Genomic DNA, 27,533 nt, shown 5'->3' on the forward strand with positions numbered 1-27,533 from the left:
AGTGAATATTACGACACATATGCAAAGATGACCATTTAACCAGGGAGTACAAAGAGCAATGGTGTGTTTTATAGGAGGCATTGTGGGAAATTAAATAGCTGAATGACAGAGCTTGGTTGAGCTTGTGAAGGGTGGTTTTGCAGGCAAATCTGTAGATCGTGTCACAGTAATCAAACAAGGGCAGTATAGACATAAATGTAAAAGCAAACACTGTCTTTCTACGAGGGTTTTTCAAAAAGTTTCCACACTGTTTTAACTTTTTATTTAGAATTTTAAAAACAAATGACATCACTTTTCTTCAGTCACCTTCCTTTGTGATGCATTTTTCCCAGCGTCCTACCAACTTTTTAATGGTATCAGCAAAAAATGTTTTTGGTTTAGCGTGTAGCCACTGATGCACCGCTGCTTTCACATCATCATCACATGAAAATCTTCTTCCCCTTAAAGCTTCTTTGTGCTGTCCAAAAAGGTGGAAATCAGATGGCGCTCTTAGTCTCTCAGACACGATCAATTACAACTGCTCCCACCCTCACCGTTTTTAACCAAAATATCAGTGTGAAAATGTTTTGAAGATCTTTTGTACATTTGCTTGGTTTTATTAAATAGGTCAATTGAACAACCTACAACCTAATATACAACATTTAAATGGACTTGTGCCAGCACATGTGCTTGGTTATGATGTTCCCTTATTCCATAAAGCCATTGCCCCCATATATACTGCAGATATCCTGATGTATAACAAACCACTCCTTAATGAGTGCCTCCTAAATTACCAAATGTAAATATCATCAACCCTTTATGGCAGCGGTCCCCAACCTTTTTTGCACCACGGACCGGTTTCATATAAGATATAATTTCACGGACCGGCGGAGGAGGGAGGATTTAAAATAGAGTAACTATAGAATAGAAAATCAGTGTGAATCCTGAGCTTTTTTCACTGCAACGAGACGCTGCTGCCACCTAGTGGTGATAGGAGACAGTAACACCCGAAGAGTTTTGGAAATTTAACTGCTTTTGTAGCGATCTCTAATTATTTATTTTTTCTGTGCAGCCCGGCAATAAATGACCGGTGGTTGGGGACCACTGCTTTATGGGATGTTCTGGAGCTCAGACTGCCAAGCAGATCTTTGCCTCCTTTTCTGAAAATTCTCAAACAAGGCCTATGTTATTTTTAGAGCAGAGCAGCTCTGGAGGCCAAAGTTACTTCCCCTGTTTCCTCTTGTAGCTGAGCAGTTTGAAATCTGTGCTACAGCCAAATACATCAAAAAAAAAAAAGATAACACACGACAGAAGAAAAGTTTTGCAATCTGCATACAGCTTTATTTAAAGTTATAAGAACATTTTGTATAAGAAAAGACAGACGTGCAAGGCCTTTTACATCAACGCCTCCAATCATTTCATCAAAAGCATTGCCATTGTTCTTATTAGTGTTAATTAGTGTAAGCTCTTGCCAGTGTAAGCCAGATGCGAAAACCGAACTGTTAATAAGAGACGTAATTATATGTACCTCAATCAGTTATAGTCTTCTGGCTCTTTTAAACAAGCTAAAAAAAATTAAAAGCGACCTAATTAAGTGAGCTTACTTCAACAGACTGCATTTAATGAATCAGCTAATGACTGCCACCATTGTTACACCAGCCAGCTAATATTGTTTGGAAATAAACAACCCCCACACACACCCGTTCTATGTATAAATGAGCTTTTTTGTAAAATACTGAAGTGCAGCTAATTCAGAATGTGTATATCTTGCAGAATGCAGCTGATAAGTGAAAATAAGCTCATAAACACACCTTCTAATGATTTCAAGCAAGTGGATAAGAACTAGTAAAAGAAACAAGCCCTTGAGGAGAAATAGAAATGTAAGTAGAGAGCCGAACCAGCACAAACATAACTCAAAGTTATACTTTTGTATGAGCCATTAACAAAAGTTGGGACAACTTGTAAAATGCATTAATAACAAAAAGAATCTGGGTTTTATTAATTCTCTAGAATATTTAACCAACAAAATTAGAAAGAAAAGATGTTTCCACTGACCAACTTCATTGTATTTTGTAATTCTAAACACATTTTTAAGTTGATGCCTGTAACATACTCAAAAAAGTTGAAACGGGCAAAATGAGTGAAAAGATTGTAAGATATTTATGATACCCTGCTTTAAAATATTCCACAATTAGCAGCTAAATTGTTACAGATGAGGGTATCATTATTGCTTGCAAAGGCTGAGCCTTTGGAGCTTTCCTCCAAAGATGGGCTGTGGCTCTCCAACATGTTCAATCAATTGCAAATGAACGTTTCTCCATGCAAGATTGCAAATAATTTAGGGCAGTGGTCGGGGTTGGGGAGCGCTGATTTAGGGCATCCGGAGAGATTTCACTGTGTAGGGCAAGGCCCAAAACCATACAACCGCATAATAACTGCATGACTTTGCAGCCACATAGGCTTGGGAGTTATTTAGAACATTGTCACTTAACACAGGCTACCGATGCATCAAGAAATGCAACCTAAAATTATTCCACAAAAAGAAGGCTATACATCAGTGTTATACAGAAATGCCGGATGGACCAAAACCCAGTGGAAACGTGGTATGTGTTTGGATAAGTCCATGTTTAAGCTTCAGATATCAAGTTCTGTGCCAAAGATAAAAAGTACTATCCAGATTATTCTCAGCAAAAGTGGACAAAAGTCAACATCTGTCATGATGATAATCCCCTTGAACATTTACATTTTCAGCATTTAGCAGACGCCTTTATCCAAAGCGACTTACAGTACTATTACAGTAAACAATCTGAGCAATTGAGGGTTAAGGGCCTTGCTCAAGGGCCCAACAGCAGCTACCTGGCAGTGGTGGGACTTGAACCAGTGACCTACGGATTACTAGTCCAGTACCTTAACCACTAGGCTACTGCTTGCCCATTTATTTGCCCATTTATTTGCCCATTTATTTATTTCTTAATTATTAGTAGTAGTAGAAATAAAAATAACAAATCACAGATTCTTTTTATTTAACAAAATGTCCCAACGTTTTTGATAATGGCTTTTGTATAACAAAGTGATTGTGTTATTAGCTAATGTAATGAGAAACCAAAAACGACTTGCTTTGTATGGTAAACCACACTAAGTAACCTAAGCCTCTTTCACACAACCTGCTTTTGGGTTAAGTTAACTTAGTATCTATGTGCAAGTATCAACACTTGCATCTGAAAATATTAGCATTAGTTTTTACTAAGCCATAGAGAACTCTAGATAGATTGTTTGTTTAATAGTTTAAACCTAAAAGTGCAACATGTATTCACTGTAAACACAGCAGTTAGCCCGAGTTGAAGATTTTTTTTTAATGAAATTGCAATGTCTCTTAGTGTTTTAAAACTGAATATTTATTGGTTGTTTGAACAAAGTGAACTTAATGCAAAGGGCCTGAGTAAAGAGTAAAGTGAGTAAACAGGTTAGTAAAGTAGCACACAGGTGTCTAAACCAGGGGTTTTCAACCTTTTCAGGCATGCGCCCCCCTTTGTGTGCCCCCCCCCCCTGGTGGAACAGCACTCGGTCGCGTGTATCAAGCGCTGCTTCCGCCACGCCCCCGTCCCCTGGATAAGGCACGGCTCGGGCACGGATGCCCAGCATGGCTTTCGCGACGCGCCCCTCCCCTTAGTAGACCACGGCTCAATCGCGGATGCCTGCTGCGTCCTCCGCCAGTCTCGTGTGCCACCGGTTCATAATTGTAATCTCGTAGTGCCACGCACCCCCCCCCCCCCCCACCCCCTCGGGCAAGTACTCACAGGTTGAAGACCCCTGGTCTAAACCATGTTCACAGTTCTTAGAGAGAAAGTTCTAGCTCTTTACAGAGTGAGTGGACTGTATGTGGATTACAGTACCATTACCATGAAATAATAATAGTGCAATTATCCGCAATCTACATGCAACTTAACTCTTGGAATGGGATGAATGTTTTGCTTATAGCAAGCAGACTTGTTTAACTCATTGGTAGGTATCAGAAAACTAAGCTAAGCTAAACAGTTTAAACATTTGTGGTATCTTTGGAGTTACCTCAATTTTTGAATTAATTATTAATTCATTATAAGATGTGCTTCCTTTACTTGGGATTGTGTGCAAAGAGTACACCAAGAGCACAGCTTTAGATGTTAAGACATACAAATATGTCTTCTTGTTAAGGGACCGTTAGAGGAAGAACAACCAGCTCTTTGAAAAGATACTACTGAATGGTCCAATGCCAAAATAAAAAAAACTTGGGACAGTGTCTCGGCCATATGTCTTATTTCATCCAAAGGTTGGACTAAATGTACAGCATTGAGTGGTGTAAGGTGCAAAAAGGAAAAGGCTACAAACCAACAACACAAAATCTCAGCCTAACAATAGAACATTGTCAGGGTAGCGTTCCATTAATTGAAGCTTTACCACATTTAAGTTCAAAGGTGCTCCCTTCACAGTCTTGAGGGAAAACTGCTTGAGACTGATTTCCACATTTTTGGAACAGCCAAATACAAGACCTTAAAGAATTCTCTGAATATGCTCAAATTTGGACAATTGTCAGAAGGAGTTTTAATCAGCAGCTACTGGACACATTACGGTTTTGTTCACATCGTTTTTCCAATCTGGATTATGAAGGATTAATTCATTTGTTGAATGAAGACATGAATAAAACAATGCTTTGTATGTGACTAGTTTAGATCAGACCAAATATTGCTGAAAATGCAGAAATCCAGATAACTCCCAAGAGTTCACAAAGCCCTGTAACTGCTGGCTTATTACACCTCATATTACTGCCCTGTGCTTAGCAGATATAATAAAATCACAGGTAAAAGGAAAGAACATCAGAAAAGTACAGACTCTTGTAGCTGTTATTGAAACACACAGCCTTGATGATTCAGCAGCAAAAAACTCTGAACCAATTAAAGATGATAATGTATTAAAACAGCACCCTTGGTATTAGGCTTCTTAGTCCTGCAGCACACTGAGGACTAGATGTACGAAAGTAAACGAGAATGTCATTGAAGGACACAGGTGATGTCTAATATTAGATTGTATCTAATAAAAACACTATTGAGAACAGAATATTCTGTCATGTAAAAATCACATACTTGAACTTTATTCCTTTGCTGTTGTGGACTGTAGTCTTAAATACTATATTCTAGATCAGGGGTCGGCAACCTTTTTTTGTACACTATATGGACAAAAATATAGGGACACCCATTCTAACTAATAAAACCATGCATTTTGTCAGCATCATCCTTAAATGAACTTTGATGTTTTGTCTCAGATTGGCGGTCAATCAGATAGTCAATTTGTCTTCCGCTGCTGGGGGATCCCTGATTGCAGTCGAGGAGAGTATATTGCTGCTCACTCCTCCTCCGACCCGTGCGCAGCCCTTAGCGGAACCCTTTTTCACGCATGCACTCTGCACAGGCGCCTCTCTATCTGCCAATCAGGGTCCTTACACAGCGTTTGAAGACCCCACCCACATAGTCCGGTCATCCCGCCCTAGCAGAGTAAGTAAGCTAAGTAAGCGTCCAATCAGTAAGGCACAGCCCTGAGTTTGAAATACGTTTACTGTTATTACTATCACAAATTACCATGACAGGCAGATGTGTCCCACGTGCTAGCTGTGGCACTCATGCAATAGGTTGCTGACCCCTGTTCTAGATATATCTGGACTAGAATCAGTGTTGACTTTGTAAACACTCCCTGCAACAATTAAGAAGACTTAGGAAATTGTGTGTGTGTGTGTGTTTTGGGGGGGGGTTTGGGGGGGCTTTTTGCCCAAACCTTAAATTGCCCAAACCTTAAATGAATCAGAATATATATATTAACATATATATATATATACTGTATATTAAAGAGCACTTCAATCTCCACCCTATTTTCATGTGAATCCCCTACCTCCTGCACCATCCTTCCTTGTTTGCATATTCAGAAGGAAGAAACAAGCAGCTGGTGAGTTGCCAATAACAAATCTTGTTTAGGCTACAGCACAATGCGTAAAATTTTCTTTTTTCTTTCTTTTTTTTAATGCAGAATGTAATCGAACTGAGCCTGACAGTAAGCGTAAAAGGCTAAGTACATCTAGCCCTGAGAGATACTGTAGGTAAGCAGCATGGAAGAAATAAATCTATCCAATATTTGACTCCTCGGAGAGGCTCTGACTCTAAGGCTTTTAAGCAGCCTCATATTTTCTTCTCACCTGCTGTGTGCACCTTAAAATAGTATCAACACATTTAATGTATTTAAGTTCTTTAGCAGTTATGAGTCTGATGATAATGAAAGCTAAGCCAATTCAGCCTGGGTTTACAGAGTGCCTTTGCATGTACAGAATAATCAGAAAACTGTTGAGATTTTGGCATTAATCCAATTAATGAGTTTTTATGCAATGCACCTAGTAATAATAATATGAAAATCTACAAGAGTCAGTCAGCAGTGGAATTTCTTGGGCTAGCTATAATTATGCTTTTACTTTAGTTTACAGTAGTAAGGTGTCAGCATCCCTACTTCATTTGATTACTGCTGATTATTTAATAATCAGATTTTGAAAGTACTTGTTTAAACTGTATCTTATCGAATTAACAATGATTGGATTAATAGTGCACATGCAGATACACTTGCAAGATTCCTATGCACATGATCACATCTTTAGCATAGCTGAAGTCTTCCTATGTGTACCTACATCTTTATAACTCTATAAATTTAACATTTGTATTGAGGAGTGTGGGATATTAGAGTAGAGCCAGAATGTACCATACTTTAAAAGCAAACAGTCAGTTTTATCTTCTGCGTTTAGGAACAATGCCCACCGTTTTACGTTAGGATATGAGCAGCAACACCTGACCCTGGATCATCACTTATCCTGATAAATCATCAGGCCTCAGACTCCAGGTCTTCCAGTCCTTCACCGTTTGCCTCCTCTCCTGTCTCACTCTCCAACAACAGGAACTTCCCGTCGTTGGTCAGAGGCACGGACTTCATAAGGTGGGCAAGAGCCTCCGGGTCCTAATGCAACACACACAAGGAATACAATAGAATTAAGTAATGGATTGAAATCCCTAAAAAATTTATTGTGTGCATCATTCTGGGATGTTAGATCCTACCATCTTTGCTGCAGTGATCTCCTTTCCAAGATTTATTGTGTAGCAGATCTGAGAAAGTGAAGAAAACATTGCTGGGGTTAAAATCTAGTGTTTTGTGTCTATAAAGTCTTAAATGTCTGGTTTGGGGCGATTGGGGGTTGTGTTCACAGTGGCCAGATGTGTATGTACAGTGCTGGCCAAAAGTATTGGCACCCCTGCAATTCTGTCAGATAATACTCAATTTCTTCCAGAAAATGATTGCAATTACAAATGCTTTGATATTAAAATGTTCATTTAATTTGTCTTCAATGGAAAACCACAAAAAGAATTGTCAAAAAGCCAAATTGGATATAATTCCACACCAAACATAAAAAAGGGGGTGGACAAAAGTATTGGCACCCTTTGAAAAATCATGTGATGCTTCTCTAATTTGTGTAATTAACAGCACCTGTTACTTACCTGTGGCACATAACAGGTGGTGGCAATAACTAAATCACACTTGCAGCCAGTTAAAATGGATTAAAGTTGACTCAACCTCTGTCCTGTGTCCTTGTGTGTACCACATTGAGCATGGAGAAAAGAAAGAAGACCAAAGAACTGTCTGAGGACTTGAGAAGCAAAATTGTGAGGAAGCATGGGCAATCTCAAGGCTACAAGTCCATCTCCAAAGACCTGAATGTTCCTGTGTCTACCGTGCGCAGTGTCATCAAGAAGTTTAAAGCCCATGGCACTGTGGCTAACCTCCCTAGATGTGGACGGAAAAGAAAAATTGACGAGAGATTTCAACGAAAGATTGTGCGGATGGTGGATAAAGAACCTCGACTAACATCCAAACAAGTTCAAGCTGCCCTGCAGTCCGAGGGTACAACAGTGTCAACCCGTACTATCCGTCGGCGTCTGAATGAAAAGGGACTCTATGGTAGGATACCCAGGAAGACCCCACTTCTGACCCAGAGACATAAAAAAGCCAGGCTGGAGTTTGCCAAAACTTACCTGAGAAAGCCAAAAACGTTTTGGAAGAATGTTCTCTGGTCAGATGAGACAAAAGTAGAGCTTTTTGGGAAAAGGCATCAACATAGAGTTTACAGGAAAAAAAACGAGGCCTTCAAAGAAAAGAACACGGTCCCTACAGTCAAACATGGCGGAGGTTCCCTGATGTTTTGGGGTTGCTTTGCTGCCTCTGGCACTGGACTGCTTGACCGTGTGCATGGCATTATGAAGTCTGAAGACTACCAACAAATTTTGCAGCATAATGTAGGGCCCAGTGTGAGAAAGCTGGGTCTCCCTCAGAGGTCATGGGTCTTCCAGCAGGACAATGACCCAAAACACACTTCAAAAAGCACTAGAAAATGGTTTGAGAGAAAGCACTGGAGACTTCTAAAGTGGCCAGCAATGAGTCCAGACCTGAATCCCATAGAACACCTGTGGAGAGATCTCAAAATGGCAGTTTGGAGAAGGCACCCTTCAAATCTCAGGGACCTGGAGCAGTTTGCCAAAGAAGAATGGTCTAAAATTCCAGCAGGGCATTGTAAGACACTCATTGATGGTTACCGGAAGCGGTTGTTCGCAGTTATTTTGTCTAAAGGTTGTGCTACCAAGTATTAGGCTGAGGGTGCCAATACTTTTGTCCGGCCCATTTTTGGAGTTTTGTGTAAAATGATAATTGGTTTGACTTTTTTTTCATTCTCTTTTGTGTTTTTTCATTGCAAGCAAAATAAATGAAGATATTAATACCAAAGCATTTGTGATTGCAATCATTTTCTGGAAGAAATTGAGTATTATCTGACAGAATTGCAGGGGTGCCAATACTTTTGGCCAGCACTGTATACATAAATTTATATAGCTAGATATACATAAACAGATACACCGATCAGTCATAACCACCTCCTTGTTTCTACACTCACTGTCCATTTTATCAGCTCCACTTACCATATAGAAGCACTTTGTAGTTCTACAATTACTGACTGTAGTCCATCTGTTTCTCTGCATGCTTTGTTAGCCCCCTTTCATGCTGTTCTTTAATGGTCAGGACTCTCCCAGGACCACTACAGAGTAGGTATTATTTAGGTGGTGGATCATCCTCAGTACTGCAGTGACACTGACATGGTGGAGGTGTGTTAGTGTGTGTTGTGCTGGTGTGAGTGGATCAGACACAGCAGCGCTGCTGGAGTTTTTAAACACCTCACTGTCACTGCTGGACTGAGAATAGTCCACCAACCAAAAATATATCCAGCCAACAGCGTCCTGTGGGCAGCATCCTGTGACCACCGATGAAGGTCTAGAAGATGAACAACTCAAACAGCAGCAATAGATGAGCGATCATCTCTGACTTTACATCTATAAGGTGAACCAGCTACGTAGGAGTGTCTAATAGAGTGGACAGTGAGTGGACACAGTATTTAAAAACTCCAGCAGCGCTGTGTCTGATCCGCTCATACCAGCACAACACACACTAACACACCACCACCACGTCATTGTCACTGCAGTGCTAAGAATGATCCACCACCCAAATTATACCTGCTCTGTGGTGGTCCTGACCATTGAAAAACAGCATGAAAGGGGGCTAACAAAGCATGCAAAGAAACAGATGGACTACAGTCAGTAATTGTAGAACTACAAAGTGCTTCTATATGGTCAGTGGAGCTGATAAAATGGACAGTGAGTGTAGAAACAAGGAGGTGGTTTTAATGTTATGGCTGATTGGTGTATATATATACATTGAGCTCTGAGCTTTTTTCATGTGATGTGGAATTCATTTTTGGACAGTATATGCCTATTATATGATCTAACTTGTCTGTTATAACATCAAAATCATCTGGGCTGTGTCTGATCTCAGAAATCCATCTTTTAAAACAAGGGGCAAAAGAAGATTTCAGGCGACCATACTGGTTATTAGGATCTGCTGCTGAGTTTGGGAAACCCACAAATTGCTATAGCAGGAAGAGGGTACATGCAAGTGCAAAGGAAACACAAATATATTACACCAGGAACTATGTAAAGGGCCAAGGTACCATCTTTAACATTACATTTCTCACATAATAAAGAAACAGATCAATGGATCTTAGTTAGTTTAGTTTTAGAGAAGTGGAGTCCTTTGAGGACTTTTAATCGCAAGTGAAATTATAGATAGTGGCCAAATCTTAAATCAATGAAACAATTTAGGGGGACCATTAAAAAAGAACAACTAAGCAAGTATCTTTCAAAGGAATAGGGCTTTATCCTTTAGTTACAGTACAGTACACTACAGTTACAGAGATTTGTATTTCTATGCCATTGGGCACTGACACTGTTCTGGTGGCTTGTGCTCACACAAACACTATATTACTGATTAAATTAAAGTAAATAAATTAAATGCAACTTAAATGTATGATCGGTCAGTGATCGGTCCAAGGTCACAACCCAAAAACTCAGATGTGCAGCATTGGCTAAAACACTTAAGAGCTACTGTAGGAGTATTTTGAATGAAATCAAAGGTCGATTGTGTTTTAGTGGCCTGTATAGTGGTCTTCTGTTTGCAGAGACTGGGGCACTACAGAATAAGAACATAAAACCTTTTTTTTTTTCTGACAGCTGCAAGAAATATTACAAGAAAGTGTACTAAACATTGTATGCCCAAGAAATGTCTTCAAACCTGAAGATTAAGGGACCTATATTACATTACAAATATGGTTAAATAATTTCCTAATATCTACCTGCACTCTACCTCCCAATACCCACTTGTGTATTTTTAAACCTTCAGGAACCCAAGTATGTAAAGGCAACTACAGTCATGTAGAACACCCCATGAGAACCTTTGTCTTTTTGAACATATTTAAACATATGGACATTAGAGCTTCATTTGAACAGTACTGAGAGATGGAGCTTATATAACTAAACTAATACACCTGAAAAAATTACTTTTAAACACAAGTTGTAAAATGTAATGAACAAAAATGAAAATTTATTGTGAGGAAAAAGTTAGGACACCCTATGCTCTTATAGCTGGTATTTCCCCCTTTGGCTGAAATAACCTAAATTAGACGTTTCCTATAACCATCTACAAGTCTCTGACATCGACTGGTGGAAAGTTTTTCCCACTCCTCCATGCAGAATTATTTCAGCTGTGTGAGGTTTGAGGGGTTTCTTGCATGCACAGCCCGTTTCAAATCACCCCACAGCATCTCAATAGGATTAAGATCCGGGATTTGACTTGACCATTCCAGAACTCTCCATTTCATTCTTTTGAGCCATTCCTTGGTGAATTTACTGGAATGTTTTGGGTCGTTGTCCTGCTGCATGGTCCACTTCCGCTTCAGTTTTTGGACAGATGGTCTTACATTTTCCTCAAGCACCCTCTGATACAGTGAAGAATTCATTGTGGATTCTATAATGGCGAGCTTGCCAGGCCCTGCTGCTGCAAAGCAGCCCCAAACCATGACATTTCCACCTCCATGCTTCACAGTTGAGTATGAGGTTCTTGTGCTCAAATGCTGTGTTTGGTTTATGCCAAACATGTCTTCTGTTACTGTGCCCAAATAATTCAACTTTGGATTGATCTGTCTAAAGCCCATTGTTCCAGAAGTCCTGGTCTTTGTCTAGGTGTTCTCTGGTAAACTTTAGTTTTGCCCTGATGTTTTCTTTGACAGCAAGGGTTTTCTCCTTGCTCACCTCCCATGAAAATCAAACGTGTGCAGTCTCTTTCTGATGATAGATGCATGTACCTTCCTATCAACTATGGCAAGAGCTACCTGTAGGTCCCGTGATGACATTGTAGGATTATTGGATATTTCTTTATGCATATTGCGGTCTGCTCTTGGGCTGAACTTGCTAGGACGGGCTGACCTGGCCATGTTGGCAGTTGTTTTAAATGTTCACACTTGTAAATTATTTTCCGTACAGTGGAATGGCTGATTTCTAATTGTTTTAAGATCTTTTTAAATTCCTTCCCAGACTCATAGGAAATCCTGTCCCAGACACATATGCATCTACAACCTTCTTTCTGAAGGCCTCAGAAAGCTCTTTAGATCTCACCATGGTGATACCACTCACTTCAACAATCAAGAGCAAACCAAACTTATGTCTGAGGTTTAAATAAAACTCCAATGTCCTCTAACGATGGTGTAATCATTGCAGCTGATGTGGTGCACTGGATTCTAATTTTAGACATTTTAAGTAGTAATAAATGTGGGGGTGTCCTAACTTTTTCCTCACAATAAATTTTCATTTTTGTTCATTACATTTTACAACTTGAGTTTAAAAGTAATTTTTAACATTTTTTTTTGTTTAGTAATAAAAGCTCCATCTCTCAGTACTGTTCAAATGAAGCTCAAATGTCCATATGTTTAAATATGTTCAAAAAGACAAAGGTTTTCATGGGGTGTCCTAACTTTTTCACATGACTGTAGCAACAAGAGGTCAATGCACTGCAAATCCTTTTATACATACATGCATAGCTAACTTGTACTGGTATGTTTGCCTAGAGGGTATACATCTAGTAAAGTGTCACTATAAGTTGCAATACGCAACTCCAGCAATAAACTCCAGTATAAAACTCAGAGTCCAGACACATTTCTAATCTTAGGCACAATTTTTTTAACAAAGGAAATGGTAACTTGCCTTCTCTCCTTCAGTATTGCTCTCAAACACAAAGGCACTAAAGGATGGCTCAGCCTCCACCTCTTCCTCGCTCCAGTCTCTCCCCTCCACCACAAAACCCATGAGCCGACTGTTCTCCTTATGAGCTGCAAACTGGGTAACATCTTTTAGGTTGAACTGACACACAGATGATAAAGTAACAAAAAAAGATATAGATAAAGAAAAACAGAAAAGAAACAAAGAGAACATGTGCATGTTAGATTTTGTCATTTGACTGACTTAAAAGTTAAATTAAGTGAATGCTAGATGCTAAAGAAAAATGCTTATACTTACACTAACTTTAGTAACCTGTGTCTGAGGATCGATTAACCTGTACGACAATAAAAAAATATTTATATATAATGATATTTTCTTGTGTCTGATTTCAACAGAAAAACACTGGGTGCAAGGCACCCAATTGGATATGGCCCTATATACTGTAAATAGGGCCATATCCAAGGTGATACACTATTGTACATTTAGAGTTGCAATAAAAAGCTTCTACTTGTTGGACTCTCTTTTAAGATTAAAAATATATACTGTAAAATATAGTGGTGGGTGCATTATGTCATGGATATGCTTTTAAACAGCTGGGACTGATATTGGCTGAAGGAATCTGATTTCGTTGTATTGACTTCTACTCATCATTCATTTCCAATATGTCAAAGCTTTTGAAGTTTAAGCAAAGCACACTCAATGCTTTGATAGATGCATTATCAAAATAAAGAAAATTGTAAATGTCCTATACTTAACTCTTAAGCATTTGTGGCAAGATTTCTAAACACCATTACACTACTGCAGATGGTTAAACTGGGACACATTTTACAATTCCTTAGTAAGATTTTATCTAACTTTTTTCATGTGTGTTTGAACCCATAAATCTGACTTAAAATATGAGAGCAAATACTAGATTTCAAATCCCTGGTTATGAAAATCATTGTAGAAATGGTTTGGAGTCTGAATACGGCTACAAGGTACTACTAGTAATCGATGTGAACAAGAAATTGATGAAAATGATTCTGCCTAAATTTCACTTTGTGTCAGACTTACCGGAGGCAGCTACTGGTCACCATCAGATGGGACTCACTGGTTTTGAAGATGTTATGTATGGCCCGAGCAGCCAGCACCTGCCTCATGGCCTCATAGATAACTTCCTGTGTATATCCTGAGCGGACAGCCATAGAACCCAGAAAACGTACAGCAAACACCTGCTGCAGCAGCGAGTCTATACACAAGCGTGTGCACACAAAAACACACACAAAATGAGAAATATATTTAGCTATTTATTTTAAACACTTTAAAGCTCTCTGTTTATAAAAAATAACTCAAAAGAAAACAGAATGTGTTCAACATTTTCTGTTCATAGCTATCCAATATAAATAATAAAAAGCTCAAATAAAAAAGAGACAGTCAGGGTGTCTTACCATCAGCATCAGCACTTGATGAACTGTCCACTTCTGTTTCTCCAAAAGGGTTTGTGCGTCTGTAAATTCATGAAAATTAATAGCTGCTTCAATAAAACAAACCATAAAATATTTCAAATGACAAAAATGCACAATGTTAGTTGTGCTCTTTCTCCTAATCTAGTTTGTACAATTCCCCATAACCCCATATCCATAAAAAAATTGCTTAAAGGAGCTAGCAATCACAGGCAACATCTGCTAGACATGAAGTCTCACAGTGAGCTGGATCACATACAGAAAGTCACACCATTCCTACAGATCAACAATCGCTAGTGCCAGCAGATCTATTGGAACACAGTCGTCCAGGTCGAAATATTTCATGTCTTATTGGCACTATATATATACAGTGTATCACAAAAGTGAGTACACCCCTCACATTTCTGCAAATATTTCATTATATCTTTTCATGGGACAACACTATAGAAATAAAACTTGGATATAACTTAGAGTAGTCAGTGTACAGCTTGTATAGCAGTGTAGATTTACTGTCTTCTGAAAATAACTCAACACACAGCCATTAATGTCTAAATGGCTGGCAACATAAGTGAGTACACCCCACAGTGAACATGTCCACATTGTGCCCAAAGTGTCAATATTTTGTGTGACCACCATTATTATCCAGCACTGCCTTAACCCTCCTGGGCATGGAATTCACCAGAGCTGCACAGGTTGCTGCTGGAATCCTCTTCCACTCCTCCATGATGACATCACGGAGCTGGTGGATGTTAGACACCTTGAACTCCTCCACCTTCCACTTGAGGATGCGCCACAGGTGCTCAATTGGGTTTAGTCCATCACCTTTACCTTCAGCTTCCTCAGCAAGGCAGTTGTCACCTTGGAGGTTGTGTTTGGGGTCGTTATCCTGTTGGAAAACTGCCATGAGGCCCAGTTTTCGAAGGGAGGGGATCATGCTCTGTTTCAGAATGTCACAGTACATGTTGGAATTCATGTTTCCCTCAATGAACTGCAGCTCCCCAGTGCCAGCAACACTCATGCAGCCCAAGACCATGATGCTACCACCACCATGCTTGACTGTAGGCAAGATACAGTTGTCTTGGTACTTCTCACCAGGGCGCCGCCACACATGCTGGACACCATCTGAGCCAAACAAGTTTATCTTGGTCTCGTCAGACCACAGGGCATTCCAGTAATCCATGTTCTTGGACTGCTTGTCTTCAGCAAACTGTTTGCGGGCTTTCTTGTGCGTCAGCTTCCTTCTGGGATGACGACCATGCAGACCGAGTTGATGCAGTGTGCGGCGTATGGTCTGAGCACTGACAGGCTGACCTCCCACGTCTTCAACCTCTGCAGCAATGCTGGCAGCACTCATGTGTCTATTTTTTAAAGCCAACCTCTGGATATGACGCCGAACACGTGGACTCAACTTCTTTGGTCGACCCTGGCGAAGCCTGTTCTGAGTGGAACCTGTCCTGGAAAACTGCTGTATGACCTTGGCCACCATGCTGTAGCTCAGTTTCAGGGTGTTAGCAATCTTCTTATAGCCCAGGCCATCTTTGTGGAGAGCAACAATTCTATTTCTTACATCCTCAGAGAGTTCTTTGCCATGAGGTGCCATGTTGAATATCCAGTGGCCAGTATGAGAGAATTGTACCCAAAACACCAAATTTAACAGCCCTGCTCCCCATTTACACCTGGGACCTTGACACATGACACCAGGGAGGGACAACGACACATTTGGGCACAATTTGGACATGTTCACTGTGGGGTGTACTCACTTATGTTGCCAGCTATTTAGACATTAATGGCTGTGTGTTGAGTTATTTTCAGAAGACAGTAAATCTACACTGCTATACAAGTTGTACACTGACTACTCTAAGTTATATCCAAGTTTCATGTCTATAGTGTTGTCCCATGAAAAGATATAATGAAATATTTGCAGAAATGTGAGGGGTGTACTCACTTTTGTGATACACTGTATATATATTTTAATGTAATCAGTGTCTGCAGCTATCCCATGTTTAATGGGAGTCTGTTATACACCTGCGGAATTTCATTTATCGGCCGCTTTATCCTGGTCAGGGTTGCTGCAGGTCCGGTTCTAGTTCAGGGCGCCAGTCTATTGCGGGGCTTTGGCACTCAGACAAAGCCAATCATGTCTGTGTAGACGTCCAGCTGGTCCATAGTACTGCTGAGATTCAAACCCAGATCTTAGTGTTGTGGTGGGCCAATCCAATAGATCACTAAGCCACCTGAGCGCCTGCCTTAATATTATTTGGCCTCATATACTTAAACAAACCAAATGATCATAACTGAAATGAATATATAATTACAAACACAAGAAAATAATGTCTCGAGTTGATACTGCTGTTAATCTTATAAGGGTATGTTAGAAAAGAGCACCAGCCTATTGCAAGTTAAGGAAAAGTGGAAAAAAGTAAAATGAGATTGATTTACCACCTACTTAATTAAGAACTGCTATTTATTTATTTATTGTTTTATTTGCTTTATTTCATCTGTAAGCACCATCAAAAACCTGGACTAAGCAAGTCTGACTCAATCAACAATTCTAAAAACTTTTTTTTTAATAAACAGGCAATCCTTTCCATTCGCTAGCTCTGTAAGTACAGTACAGTATACAAATACAGTGAGTAACCGACTGTGCCTAAATGAAGGATTTCCTAAAATATGCATTTCACAATCCTAGAGCAGTGAACCAGCAATTTAAATGTTAGTCTGGGACACTGGTGGATTATGTTTTATGTGTACAATGATTACAGCATCCACTAACCTTCCTCCTGTCCTGTTCTGATCCAGGAATTCTGAAGCAGGCAGCACAATATCGAACTGGATGGGCGTTCCAGGGGCGATTAGGTCTTCAGGCTCTGGAACAGCAGAAGCAGCAAGGGGCTTTGTAATGGTAGGAGGGAGCGCAGAGCCTGGCTTAGCCCTACAAAAAAGATGAGTGAGTTTAGCTTAATAACAGTGTAAAGATGCATGAAATGAAGGCTGATATAGCAGTTAAAAATTGACGCTTCATCGCATACTGTTACTATAAGAGCACTTAAGGTGTGGCAAATGATTTTGTGGGTGAAATGTGTAGACAGTTAAGTAAGCATGTGAAGCTTTACTTTTTATAATAAGCTTGCATTTGAGGTTCTTAATAATAAATGCTTCAAGTTCTATGTTTGTATGGCTATGAAAATACAAAATTGGTCAAAACTGCACATGGTCAGTGTGGTACTGTGGAAATAAAATGCAGCAAATAAGAACAATAATTAAAAGGATTCTGAAGAATTAAAACAGATCATTTAATTAATTGACTTTAAACAACTGATTTGAATACTCTTAAATGATATATTTAAGAGCATTTAAATGTAAATACTTGAACTGATATATTTATATTTAATGTATTAGTATATTAATATGTGCTCACAAAACAGGTACACTTGTAAAATGTCTCTGGAAAAGAGGTAGTTTCCCCAAATAAAATGGGGAAAAGTGGCCTTTGCTAGCATAGCTTAGAAAATTTAAATAATATGCCAAAAATGGAGCTGTGTGTCGTGCTTGCGAGGAATCCATTTAACATTAAATGGGGCAAAAATTAACATTTTAACTGTTAGGCTGGACAACAATATAGCTCTAAAAATCCTAAAAAAGCAGATGTGGTAAAACTAAACAATGGGTCATGAATGGCTAAGTGTGGTCGCTTTTGTTCAATCGAAAGAGAAAATGTAATAAACTGAAATTGCCTGAAGCCACTCCACACTGGGGTCAAGATATCATGCGCAACAAAGGATAAAACAAACACCACAAAAATAAAAAAAGGTTTATTCTCGCTACAAGATCAACATTTTTTACACTAATATCCAGATAAAAACACAGTGACATAATATCAAACCATCAGTCAAACCTGTCTGGGTTGGGTGAGCCCTCTGCTCTTCTCTCAAAGCTGGTTATGGGAGTAACCGCCTGGATGGCTGTCTGATTCAGCCGAATGGCCACTGCCTGGAGAACATAGAATGGAAAAAAAGTTAAGACCTTTTGTAAAACTTTGGAACAGTGGTAGCCTAGTGGGTGGAGCTTTGGGCTATCAATCGAAAGGTTGATAGTTCAAGTCCCATCTCTCCCATGCAGCCACTGTTGGACCCTTGAGCAAGGCCCTTAACCCTCTTTACTTTGAAAATACAAATGCAAAACACTCCAAAAAGTTGGGACAGTGCTGTGTTTACCAGTGTTCCATCACCATTCCTAATAATTAAACTTTTAATTGTTTAGGAGTATACTGAGTATGCTAATTGTTGTTTTGCAAGTGGAATTCTTCCTTGATACGAGATTTGATACAAGCTGCTCAAGAGTTCATGGTGGTTGTCTGATTCTCCTCTTCATGCTGTACCATACATTTTCAATACACAAAGATGCCATCTAGATTGCAGCATTTGCCACACCTTGTCACAAACAATATTTGACTACATGTCAATGGTAACTATACACGTGTAAATCACCCGTACCCTGGGCACTGATGCAACCCCATATCATGTTTCTGTTCTTTTTGTTCTTTTTCATCGTTGGCATGCAGAACGATGTCTATTTTACCCAAAAGCTGAAACATGGATATGAACCGAAGGACAGTGGAAATGTGTGCCGGGATATACTTGGGCCCAGAAAACTCAGTAGTGTTTCTGCAAAGAATTTATGGGTTTTCTTTTGTGTAATAAGGGTTTTAGGTTGCATTTTTCCGTGTAGTGGTGGACTGTGTTAAGTAACAACATTTTCTTAAAGCATTCCAGAGTCAATGTAGTTATCAGTAGCATGACAGTAGCATGACTGTTTCTCCTTCAATGCCATCTGAGGGCTCGAAAGTAACGGACAATTAGCGTTTCTGGTTATTTCTGGTCTTTCCCTAGATGAGATATCTCCAACACCTAATCTTTTATTAATCCTACTTCTGTGTACCCAAGATGGTGAAATAATACCAAAATTCTAGGTGAGCCATGACATGCACATTTGCTTGCAAAGACTGAGTGCATTTATGCATTTATTTTCATCTCCCATTCTAGTCATATCCAATTACTCAATATAATCAGTCCTCACTGCAGCATACGCCTACTTTGAATGAGGAGGGTCGTACCTATCACACTCCAACATGTATAGTAGCCAGCTGCTTCCTGACCTCTGCATAAGCTGTATCGCATATGAAGAGTCGCACACTGTTCTATATTATTCACCATCTCTGTAAAGGTGCCATTGACCAGCCAGCAGAGGCTGCAATTTCAGCAGTAATGAGGAATCCCTTTGGCCTGCCTGCACTTAGACATAGCCAATTACATCTGTGTAAGCTCCCGGCCGGCCGGCTTGAGATCTCAGGGTGGTGGGCCACAGCATTTGGGCATCTTTTATCTTTTTTGTCTATTTTATTTATGCATTTTCTCCCAATTTAGCGTAGTCAATTTGTCTTCTGCTGCTGAGGGATTCCTGATTGCTGTCGAGGAGAGTATATTGCTGCTCACGCCTTCTCCGACCTGTGTGCAGCCCTTAGCGGAACCCTTTTTCACCCATACATTCTGCACAGGCGCCTCTCTATCTTCTAATCAGGGTCCTTACACGGCGTTTGAAGACCCCATCCACATAGTCCGGTCATCCCGCCCTAGCAGAAACGTGTCTGCTGCAGGGACTTCCAGTTATGCCCACTAGATGGCGCCAAGCCGACCGGTGGCAATGCCGAGTTTCGAACCGAGGAGTTCAGAATCTAGGCGCTGGTGTGCTAGCGGAATATCCCGCTGAGCCACATGGGCACCGTCTTTCATCTTTTTTATACTTTTTTTTGCCTTTTTCACCAATTTTTATAATCCCCTAATCAGTATACAATGCTTAATGCAGTATGTGTTACAGTGAGTGGCCAGTTAGTTACAATTACCCAGTGTCAAATCATGGCTAATTTAAGCATCTATTGAATGATAATATTTTGCTACACTACTTAGGACCTGTGCACATTTTTGCATTTTCAATGGCTATCAATTATTGGTGTCTACTTGGTAAGTTGCCTTATGCTTATTGCTGCAGCCCATCCACCGGAAAAAATGGTCCAGTGCGAGGGGACTGACTTATCTTAGCTGCCCAAACTCTTCCCCTGCCATAAAAGTGTAGTGATGTGTTCATGTGTATGATAAGCAGTGTGGACATGCCAAAAAAAAAAAGTACCTCAGGGTTATCAGACAGGTAGATCTGTCTAGAAATGTTGTTAACGGTGCAGATCCACTGTATGGGAAAAAATAAATAATTAGTATTCATAAAATTATTATTATTATTAAAACATTTTCTCAAGCAGGTTTCTCCTGAACCATCCATCTTAGCTATAAAAATGTACAAAAATGATACCTCTTCATACTCCTTTTTGCTCTCTGCTTGAAGAATCATAGACCTGGGGTGAAAAAGAAGACATTGACATTGATAAAAGAACTCTCTGCAGAGCTGCAATTTATATACGACAGAAAGTTTCTTGGGGCAGATTTTCAGTGGAGATTGTTTATTTTCAGTACCAATGACTTTCTGTCCTCTTTTTGTTTTTTGTTATAGAAAAGAACCAGTTTCTCTGTCTCACAGGGAGATAGACCTGTTGTGACAGAAAATTGATTTTAGTGGTGTGATCCTCTTGAGAATGGATCTGGGAAATAGCTGCTGAGCAGTGTAACAAGCAGAATGAAAACAAAAGAACCTGCTTTTTTAACAATAACTCACAGAGACAGGCAATCCTACACAAGTCTTTGGGTGATCGTGAGATGCCGATTTAATTAAGAAGACGTACAAGAAAAAGAAGAGTAGGTTATGTCTTCAGGCTACATTTTGGGAATCAACCAGCTATAGCGGCTAGGCACCTGGCTCTGGGGTATTTAGTTTGTCAAAGAATACTGATGTAGGGACCAAAAGAGAAGTGTAAACTTGCAGAAACAGCTGAATGCAGTCAAAAAAAATCATAGCACAGTGGAAACACAGAAGGTAAGGGCGCTTCTGAGGTCATAAAAAGTCTTACATCCAGATTTAACCCACATGAAACAATTTATTTACTTGAATTAAATTAAATTATTCTAATTAAATACAGGCATGTTAAATGTTAAATGGCAAAATACACGTTGACTGCATAAAATCAATTACACTGATGTGCATAAAATCAATTAGACTTCCATGCAAAATAAACTAACCGAAGAATGTGTCATACAAACAAGCTCAGTAACTTATACAACGTCACCTTTCCAGCAGGTCACATACACTATATGGTCAAAAGGTTTTGGACACCTGACTATGAGCTTGTTGGACATCCCATTTCAAAAACAAATTGTATTAAAATGACCTAGAGTGACCTCTATGTGATCTTGTCAGGTGTAACAACAGTCACTCTTCTAAGAAATCTGTGGGAATTTGTTAATTAATCATTTGTATTGCTGGGCACTGATGTGGGTCAAAAAAGACAGCTCATTCTAAAGCTGTTCAGTGGGGCCGATGTCAGGGCTCTTTGCAGACCACTAGAGTTTCCTCAAATCAAGCTTTTAAAGCTTTGTGCACAGGGGTACAGTCATGTTAGAACAGAAAAGGGTCTTACCTAAACTAAAGAATATATTTGACTTGATCTGATTGCTTTATTATACCTGTTACCAATTGCTGTGACTGAACAAATGCAATGCAAAAATTAGAAGGAGCATCACAATACTTTTATTTATATAAGAGTTTTAAAATTATTGATTGAACTTATGTTCGGATGTCTACATAATTTTGGCTAGATTGTGTATGTTTAAGCTACAGTTTAATCCTGATGGCCGTACGTTTTTCCGGTCGGTGACGTGATCTGAAAGCAGTAGCGCCTGTCCTCGCACTCGACAGCCATGACAGAGCTGTTGTCCAAGTCGAGCACCATGCCCCCTGCTACAGCGCCACGTGGCTGGCACATCAGGTTTCCTCCCTGTGTGAAGAAGTAGAGTCGGTCCCAGGCTGTGCTGACCAGGCCTGTCTTACTGCAACAGAAGGCCAAAAAAAAGTATTAGATTAACAATATACTGTATAAATAATTCCCCTAATAAATGCATTGGAAGATTCTAATCGTGTGACATTTAACATGAATAGGGATGTTACGTGCTGACATTTATTGGGAACATTAAGCTCTTCTTTACCTTACTTTTAACCCTCCTACAATCCAACCCCAGATATTCAGCCATGCTCAGTGTAAGACTTGCAGTTAATTCAGTAAGTATTCAGATCCTGTGACTTTTTGCACACTTTATTGTGCTGTGGATTTGATTTTAAATCTACTTTTACCCACCAATCTACACTAATCATGTGAAAAGGATTTTTTTATGACAACAACCTAAAACTAAAATGTCTTATTCATTTAAGTATTTAGACCATTTATTCAGCACCATGCAGAATTCCCTGTGCCAGCAATAACAGTGGCAAGAACATGTCTCTACAAGCTTGAATTTGAGCAGTTTATGCAATTACTTATAGCAGATCCTCTTAAACTGCATTAGACTGAATGGTGAGCATCTGTGAACTGCCATCCTTAGGTCTCTCCACAGATGTATGATGAGATTTAAAAACAGGCACTGCACATCACCTGGTCAAAAATGGTGGTGGCAGGATAATGCTATAGAAGAAGAAGAAGATATACTTTATTTGTCATATATACATGTACAGACGTACAGTACAATTAAATTCTTTCTTCGCATATCCCAGCTTGTTTTGGGAGCTGGGGTCAGAGCGCAGGGTCAGCCACCTTACAGTGCCCCTGGAGCAGCCAGGGTTAAGGGTCTTGCTCAAGGACCCAACAGTGGCTGCATAGCAGAGCCTGGATTTGAACCGCCAATCTTCCGGTTGATAGCCCAAAGCTCTACCCACTAGGCTACCACTGTCCCAGGAGGTGAAGCGCGGATTCGAACCGGGGTTGCACCGCTTTAACCGCTCAACCAAACAGGTGCTCAACCAACTTACTATAGTGGTGCTTCCCAGTTTCATACCTTGAAATTCTGGGCTCTGAAAGACCAGATAATCTTTTTTCTCATGCAGCCTTTGCAAGTTATTTAGCAAACTCCAAGCAGGCCGTCATATGCATTTTACTTAAAATGTCTTGCAACTCTTCCATAAAAGCCTGATCTATGGAGCACTGCAGAGATGGTTGCCCGTCCAACATGTTCTCTAATTTTTGCATGTTCAGGGTACTTTTAAAATTGGCTGTTGGGTTCTTTCTTAACTCCATGATCAAGGCCCTTCTTGCCTGGACGCCACATTTGATTGGATGGCCAATTCTGAGAAGAAGTTTACATTTATACCCTAATATTTACAGGGATTATATTATATAGAATATAGTCTCTTATTTAGACCAGAAGAGCTCAAGTTCTTAAAACAAAACCTTACACAACTGCAACAAAAAGCAGCCCAAATCAGTTAGTTATCTAATTAAGTAGCTATGTAATAATAATAAGTCACATTAAGACGTTTTTATTTGTATCAGAGTCTTAAGTTTCATCCACAAACTTAATTTTTTTATTAAATAGCAAAATCATTTAAAATATGCCATAATAGCTGGTATTTGATGTAAATAAAGTATATATAAAGTCATCTACCTATATACGGTTTATCTACAGAAGGTTTAAGATGACCTTGTCACCCTCTACGATTAAATGTGATTGGCTTACATTACTTTATATTTTTACACGTATGACATTTAGCCGATACCATTCAAACTGGTTTAGAACTGCAAGCAACTGAGGGTTAAGGGCCTTGTTGGGGGGCAGCAACTTTTTGATTACTAGTACAGTACCTTAACCACTAAGTCTGTTAGGCATTAAGTATTTTAAATGATAAAATAAACTTGTTATTGCTGTAAAGACTCGTTTGACTAAATGATTTTTTCAACTATCCATTCAGAAGGATCTAATCATTTAAAAAGATACAAAATAAAAGAAAACATACAGTATAGAGTAGCCATACTTTCTAATGTTGAGGTAGCCTGCTTTTTGGATGAGTGCGCGATTTACTGGTTCCTGGTCTTGATCAGGCATGTAGACTGTATCTTCCACTGATAACAAGTCTCTCTGGGTCATACGCATACTCTCTGCCTCAGCATCCAACTGTGCCTGAATACTTCAAATAAAAAAAGACAAGAAGTTTAACAGACAGTACAACTGGTTGCTAGACTAAAATAAATAACATTTAGCAAGTAAATGAATAAATCCTGCATGTGTAAAGCACCCAACAGTGGGACATTTACCTCTCAGACATAGTGCTTACAGAAGCAAGGAAAGTGTCCATTTTCTTAGAGGCCAGTTCTATTCCTTTCTTAAAGAAGTTAACCTGTGTGTGCGATGGCAAAATATTAGTAATACTCTTTTTAATGTTATGAAGACACTTTTTGCTTCTTGAAAAATACACACACAAGAAATAATTTACCACAAAGAGAAAATGTAAAACTGTTCTCAGACCTGAGCTTGTGTGTATCCCAACATGGGCTCCAGCATGGCTACTCTCTTCCTGTACTGTAAAGCATTAAGAGCACAGTAATACTGCATAGAGGCCTGGTGCTGCTTCCTCCGACAGAACGCCACCTCACCAGTTAGCTCTGATTTCAGCTGGTAGCAAACACAATCACACAAAGAGAGGTTTCATAAGCATGTTGTTATTTAATATATAGCTAACAGCAGCACCTGGTTGATCGGGTGGACCCTGCGAGCCTAGCGGGTTGATGGGGTAAACCCAATTTTGTGAATTGTATGCTTTCAAAATATTGGCAACAGTGACCTCAGCTACAGAGTTTTCTTTAAGTGAAGGCTGTTATAGCACTGAAGGGGGATTGACTGTGAATCAAAGCCCATGGTTTTGGCATGACATTTGTGTGTTGGATGCCCACAGAAAAATGTGAATTAATTTATTACTCAATCTTTAACTGTCCAGTTTCTGTAAGCCTATGATGACTGTATTCTATAATTCTGGGTTTTAGCTGACACTAGTATAACACAACTGGACTTTGCTGTTGTAGCCCAGCTGCTTTGATGTGTTTCACATTCTGAAATGCTTTTCTGCGTACCATATGTGTGAATGAAAGTTCTTAAGTTACAGTAGGCTTCCTGTCAGCTTGAAACAGTCTAGCTATTTTCTTCTGAGCTTTCCCCACAAGGAATTTCCACATGCAGTGTTTTAATAAGAATTAGGCTTTAGAGATAGTTGTGCATAAAATTCCCAGGAGATCAACAGTTTCTGACATATCTAAGGCAGTCTGGCTGTCACCAACAAATAATCCACTGTCAAAGTCAAAGAGATAAAAATCAGTTGAAGCTTTTGACCCATATCTGTTAGGTTTTGTGAATTGTGCTGCATACACTAAAAAAGCAGCTGTTCATGTGTTTCTAATAGGTTGCACATAGGAGGGCAAAATTAAAAATGTCCAGATCCAGATATGCAAACACAAACTTTATGTTTAAGCAAATTGTAAACAGGAGGTATTATTTTATGTATGCCCTGTTGTAAATATACACAGGATTTAAGTACCTACCTTTTCATTTTCCCTCCTCTTGGGTAGTCTGCTGTATTTGATCATGGCTGCTTCATGCTCTAAAATGAGCATGAATGGAAAACCATTACCATTTTACAAATAATCTTAAAACATACACTGAATCACTCTTTTCCTATGATTTAAAGAATCATTCTTTACTTACCATCACTAGCAATGCCAAAAATTTCTTTCAGCGTGCTTATTTCTGAAAGAGAAAGTTAACACCACATTAATTATGACTTGAAACATTGATGTCCTGAAAAGATTAAACGTTGTTGGTCATCATTTATGTGCACTGAGTGCATTTAGTAATCTGATTATTAATAAAAACATGGCAAAGTTTTAGTCCCGTAATCAAGTAATTCAGTGCATGTAACCTAGATTATTAGGATCTTTATTGTACTGTACTTCTACAACAGTGCAGAAATCCCCTTATAAAAAAGTTAACACCGATTTTTTTTATGCATTTTCTCCCCTTTTCTCCCAATTTTTAGCATGTCCATGTTTTACCCAATTGCATTATACTCCCTCTCTACTGGTGCTGACCTCCACCCCGATTGAGAAGAGCGAAAAAACACACGCCCCCTCCGACACATGTGCAGTAGCCGACTGCATCTTTTCACCTGCAGGAGGTGAGTTCATATGCGGATCAGCTTTGTGTACGAAGAGCCTGAACAATGCATTATTCCTCGACTCTGTGCAGGTGCCATCAATCAGCCAGCAGAGGTCATAATTGCATCAGTTATATGAGGTCTCTATCCGTTTTCCCTCCCCATATGAACAACAAGCCAATTGTTGTTCATATAGCCGCACAGCCCAGCCGGAGAGACACCGATTTTTAGCATGTCCAAATGTCTCATTTTATTTAGTTGATTTAATAAGCATAATACTGCCATACCAGTGAGGTCCTTCTCCCTGAACTGCACCATGGGATACACCATCCTTTCTGCAAGCTGACTGGCCAAATTCTTGTGCAGGGAGTTCAACTAGGAGAGACATAATATAAACAAGAAGTATAAAAATGCTATTCTATGATTAAAGAAGAAAATCTTTCAATCAGCAATTAATCTAACAAAAACCTTTATACAAATAAGCATCACATGCATGTTTTATGTCAAATGCTCTATGCTCTTCTACCTTGTTAGGTAGACAATACAAGGTAGACAATACAATACAACATTTTATAAGACACCAAAAGCTTAGCTGCTTTTAATCTGACCAATATAAAGCTCATAAAATAAAGCTGTAAGACAAAAAGCACTTACACAGGTGAAACTGGTAAAACACTATAGCAAAGCCACAAGCACAGCAATGATTAGTTTTGACGTTATGAGCTGTTATTCATATTGAGTGCATTAATTCATTGTAATGCTGCAACAATTGATAACCCAGACCCTAATCCACTTAGCTTTCACTCCCTGCCCCATTAGTAAGTTAAGTTAGAAGTTGTATTTTCTTTTCTCCCCTGAATGTGTAGAGCTATTTGGGTTACTTCTATTCATTTTATTGTGATTAGAACTGAACTGTTATGCTGTGTGTTTAATAGAGAAACCCAATTATTTCAGATTATCATCAGCATCAACAAATACTATTTACTTTTTATTAAAGGATTTCATTTTCCTGTTTTATCATCGCTTTAACCTGATCAGTATTGTGACAGGACTGGCTTTCCCAGAACAACTCTGCCTGTACCAGGCCATAACATCATTAAGAACTCATTTTACACTTGTCACAACCTGTTCTCTTTGTGGCCCTTTGGTTGGCGCTATTGGAGTATCAAGGCCCACACTTCCAGACTCCTGAAAAGATTTTACCCCTCCGCCAACACTGAATTCCCGAAACTCTGCATCCTAGTACATAATGGGCTTATTTATAGGGATATATATA

At 39.4% G+C, this 27,533-nt stretch overlaps 1 protein-coding gene and 1 long non-coding RNA gene across 2 annotated transcripts in view; one reads left to right on the forward strand and one right to left on the reverse strand.

Moving 5' to 3' along the window:
- Nucleotides 1-1,756: 1,756 nt before the first annotated feature.
- LOC134311863 (uncharacterized) lies at nucleotides 1,757-17,261 on the forward strand. The gene is made up of 3 exons (XR_010011488.1): nucleotides 1,757-1,859; nucleotides 6,791-6,978; nucleotides 16,928-17,261. It is a non-coding gene; the product is annotated as an uncharacterized LOC134311863 (long non-coding RNA).
- appl2 (adaptor protein, phosphotyrosine interaction, PH domain and leucine zipper containing 2) overlaps nucleotides 3,768-27,533 on the reverse strand; it is a 43,542-nt gene continuing 19,776 nt past the window's right edge. Inside the window, exons 5-21 of the mRNA XM_062993509.1 lie at nucleotides 26,545-26,632; nucleotides 25,810-25,851; nucleotides 25,647-25,705; nucleotides 24,580-24,726; nucleotides 24,369-24,451; nucleotides 24,089-24,241; nucleotides 21,928-22,116; nucleotides 20,489-20,531; nucleotides 20,312-20,368; nucleotides 18,024-18,118; nucleotides 16,902-17,060; nucleotides 14,114-14,172; nucleotides 13,740-13,914; nucleotides 12,984-13,020; nucleotides 12,672-12,827; nucleotides 7,098-7,145; nucleotides 3,768-6,999 (exon numbers count right to left, since the gene is read on the reverse strand). Coding sequence (XP_062849579.1) covers nucleotides 6,868-6,999; nucleotides 7,098-7,145; nucleotides 12,672-12,827; nucleotides 12,984-13,020; nucleotides 13,740-13,914; nucleotides 14,114-14,172; nucleotides 16,902-17,060; nucleotides 18,024-18,118; nucleotides 20,312-20,368; nucleotides 20,489-20,531; nucleotides 21,928-22,116; nucleotides 24,089-24,241; nucleotides 24,369-24,451; nucleotides 24,580-24,726; nucleotides 25,647-25,705; nucleotides 25,810-25,851; nucleotides 26,545-26,632 — 1,722 coding nt within the window. The 3' untranslated portion in view covers nucleotides 3,768-6,867. The remainder of the gene's footprint in view (nucleotides 7,000-7,097; nucleotides 7,146-12,671; nucleotides 12,828-12,983; nucleotides 13,021-13,739; nucleotides 13,915-14,113; nucleotides 14,173-16,901; nucleotides 17,061-18,023; nucleotides 18,119-20,311; nucleotides 20,369-20,488; nucleotides 20,532-21,927; nucleotides 22,117-24,088; nucleotides 24,242-24,368; nucleotides 24,452-24,579; nucleotides 24,727-25,646; nucleotides 25,706-25,809; nucleotides 25,852-26,544; nucleotides 26,633-27,533) is intronic.

This window comes from Trichomycterus rosablanca, chromosome 1, assembly GCF_030014385.1.
Source record: "Trichomycterus rosablanca isolate fTriRos1 chromosome 1, fTriRos1.hap1, whole genome shotgun sequence".
NCBI classification, from domain to species: Eukaryota; Metazoa; Chordata; class Actinopteri; order Siluriformes; family Trichomycteridae; genus Trichomycterus; species Trichomycterus rosablanca.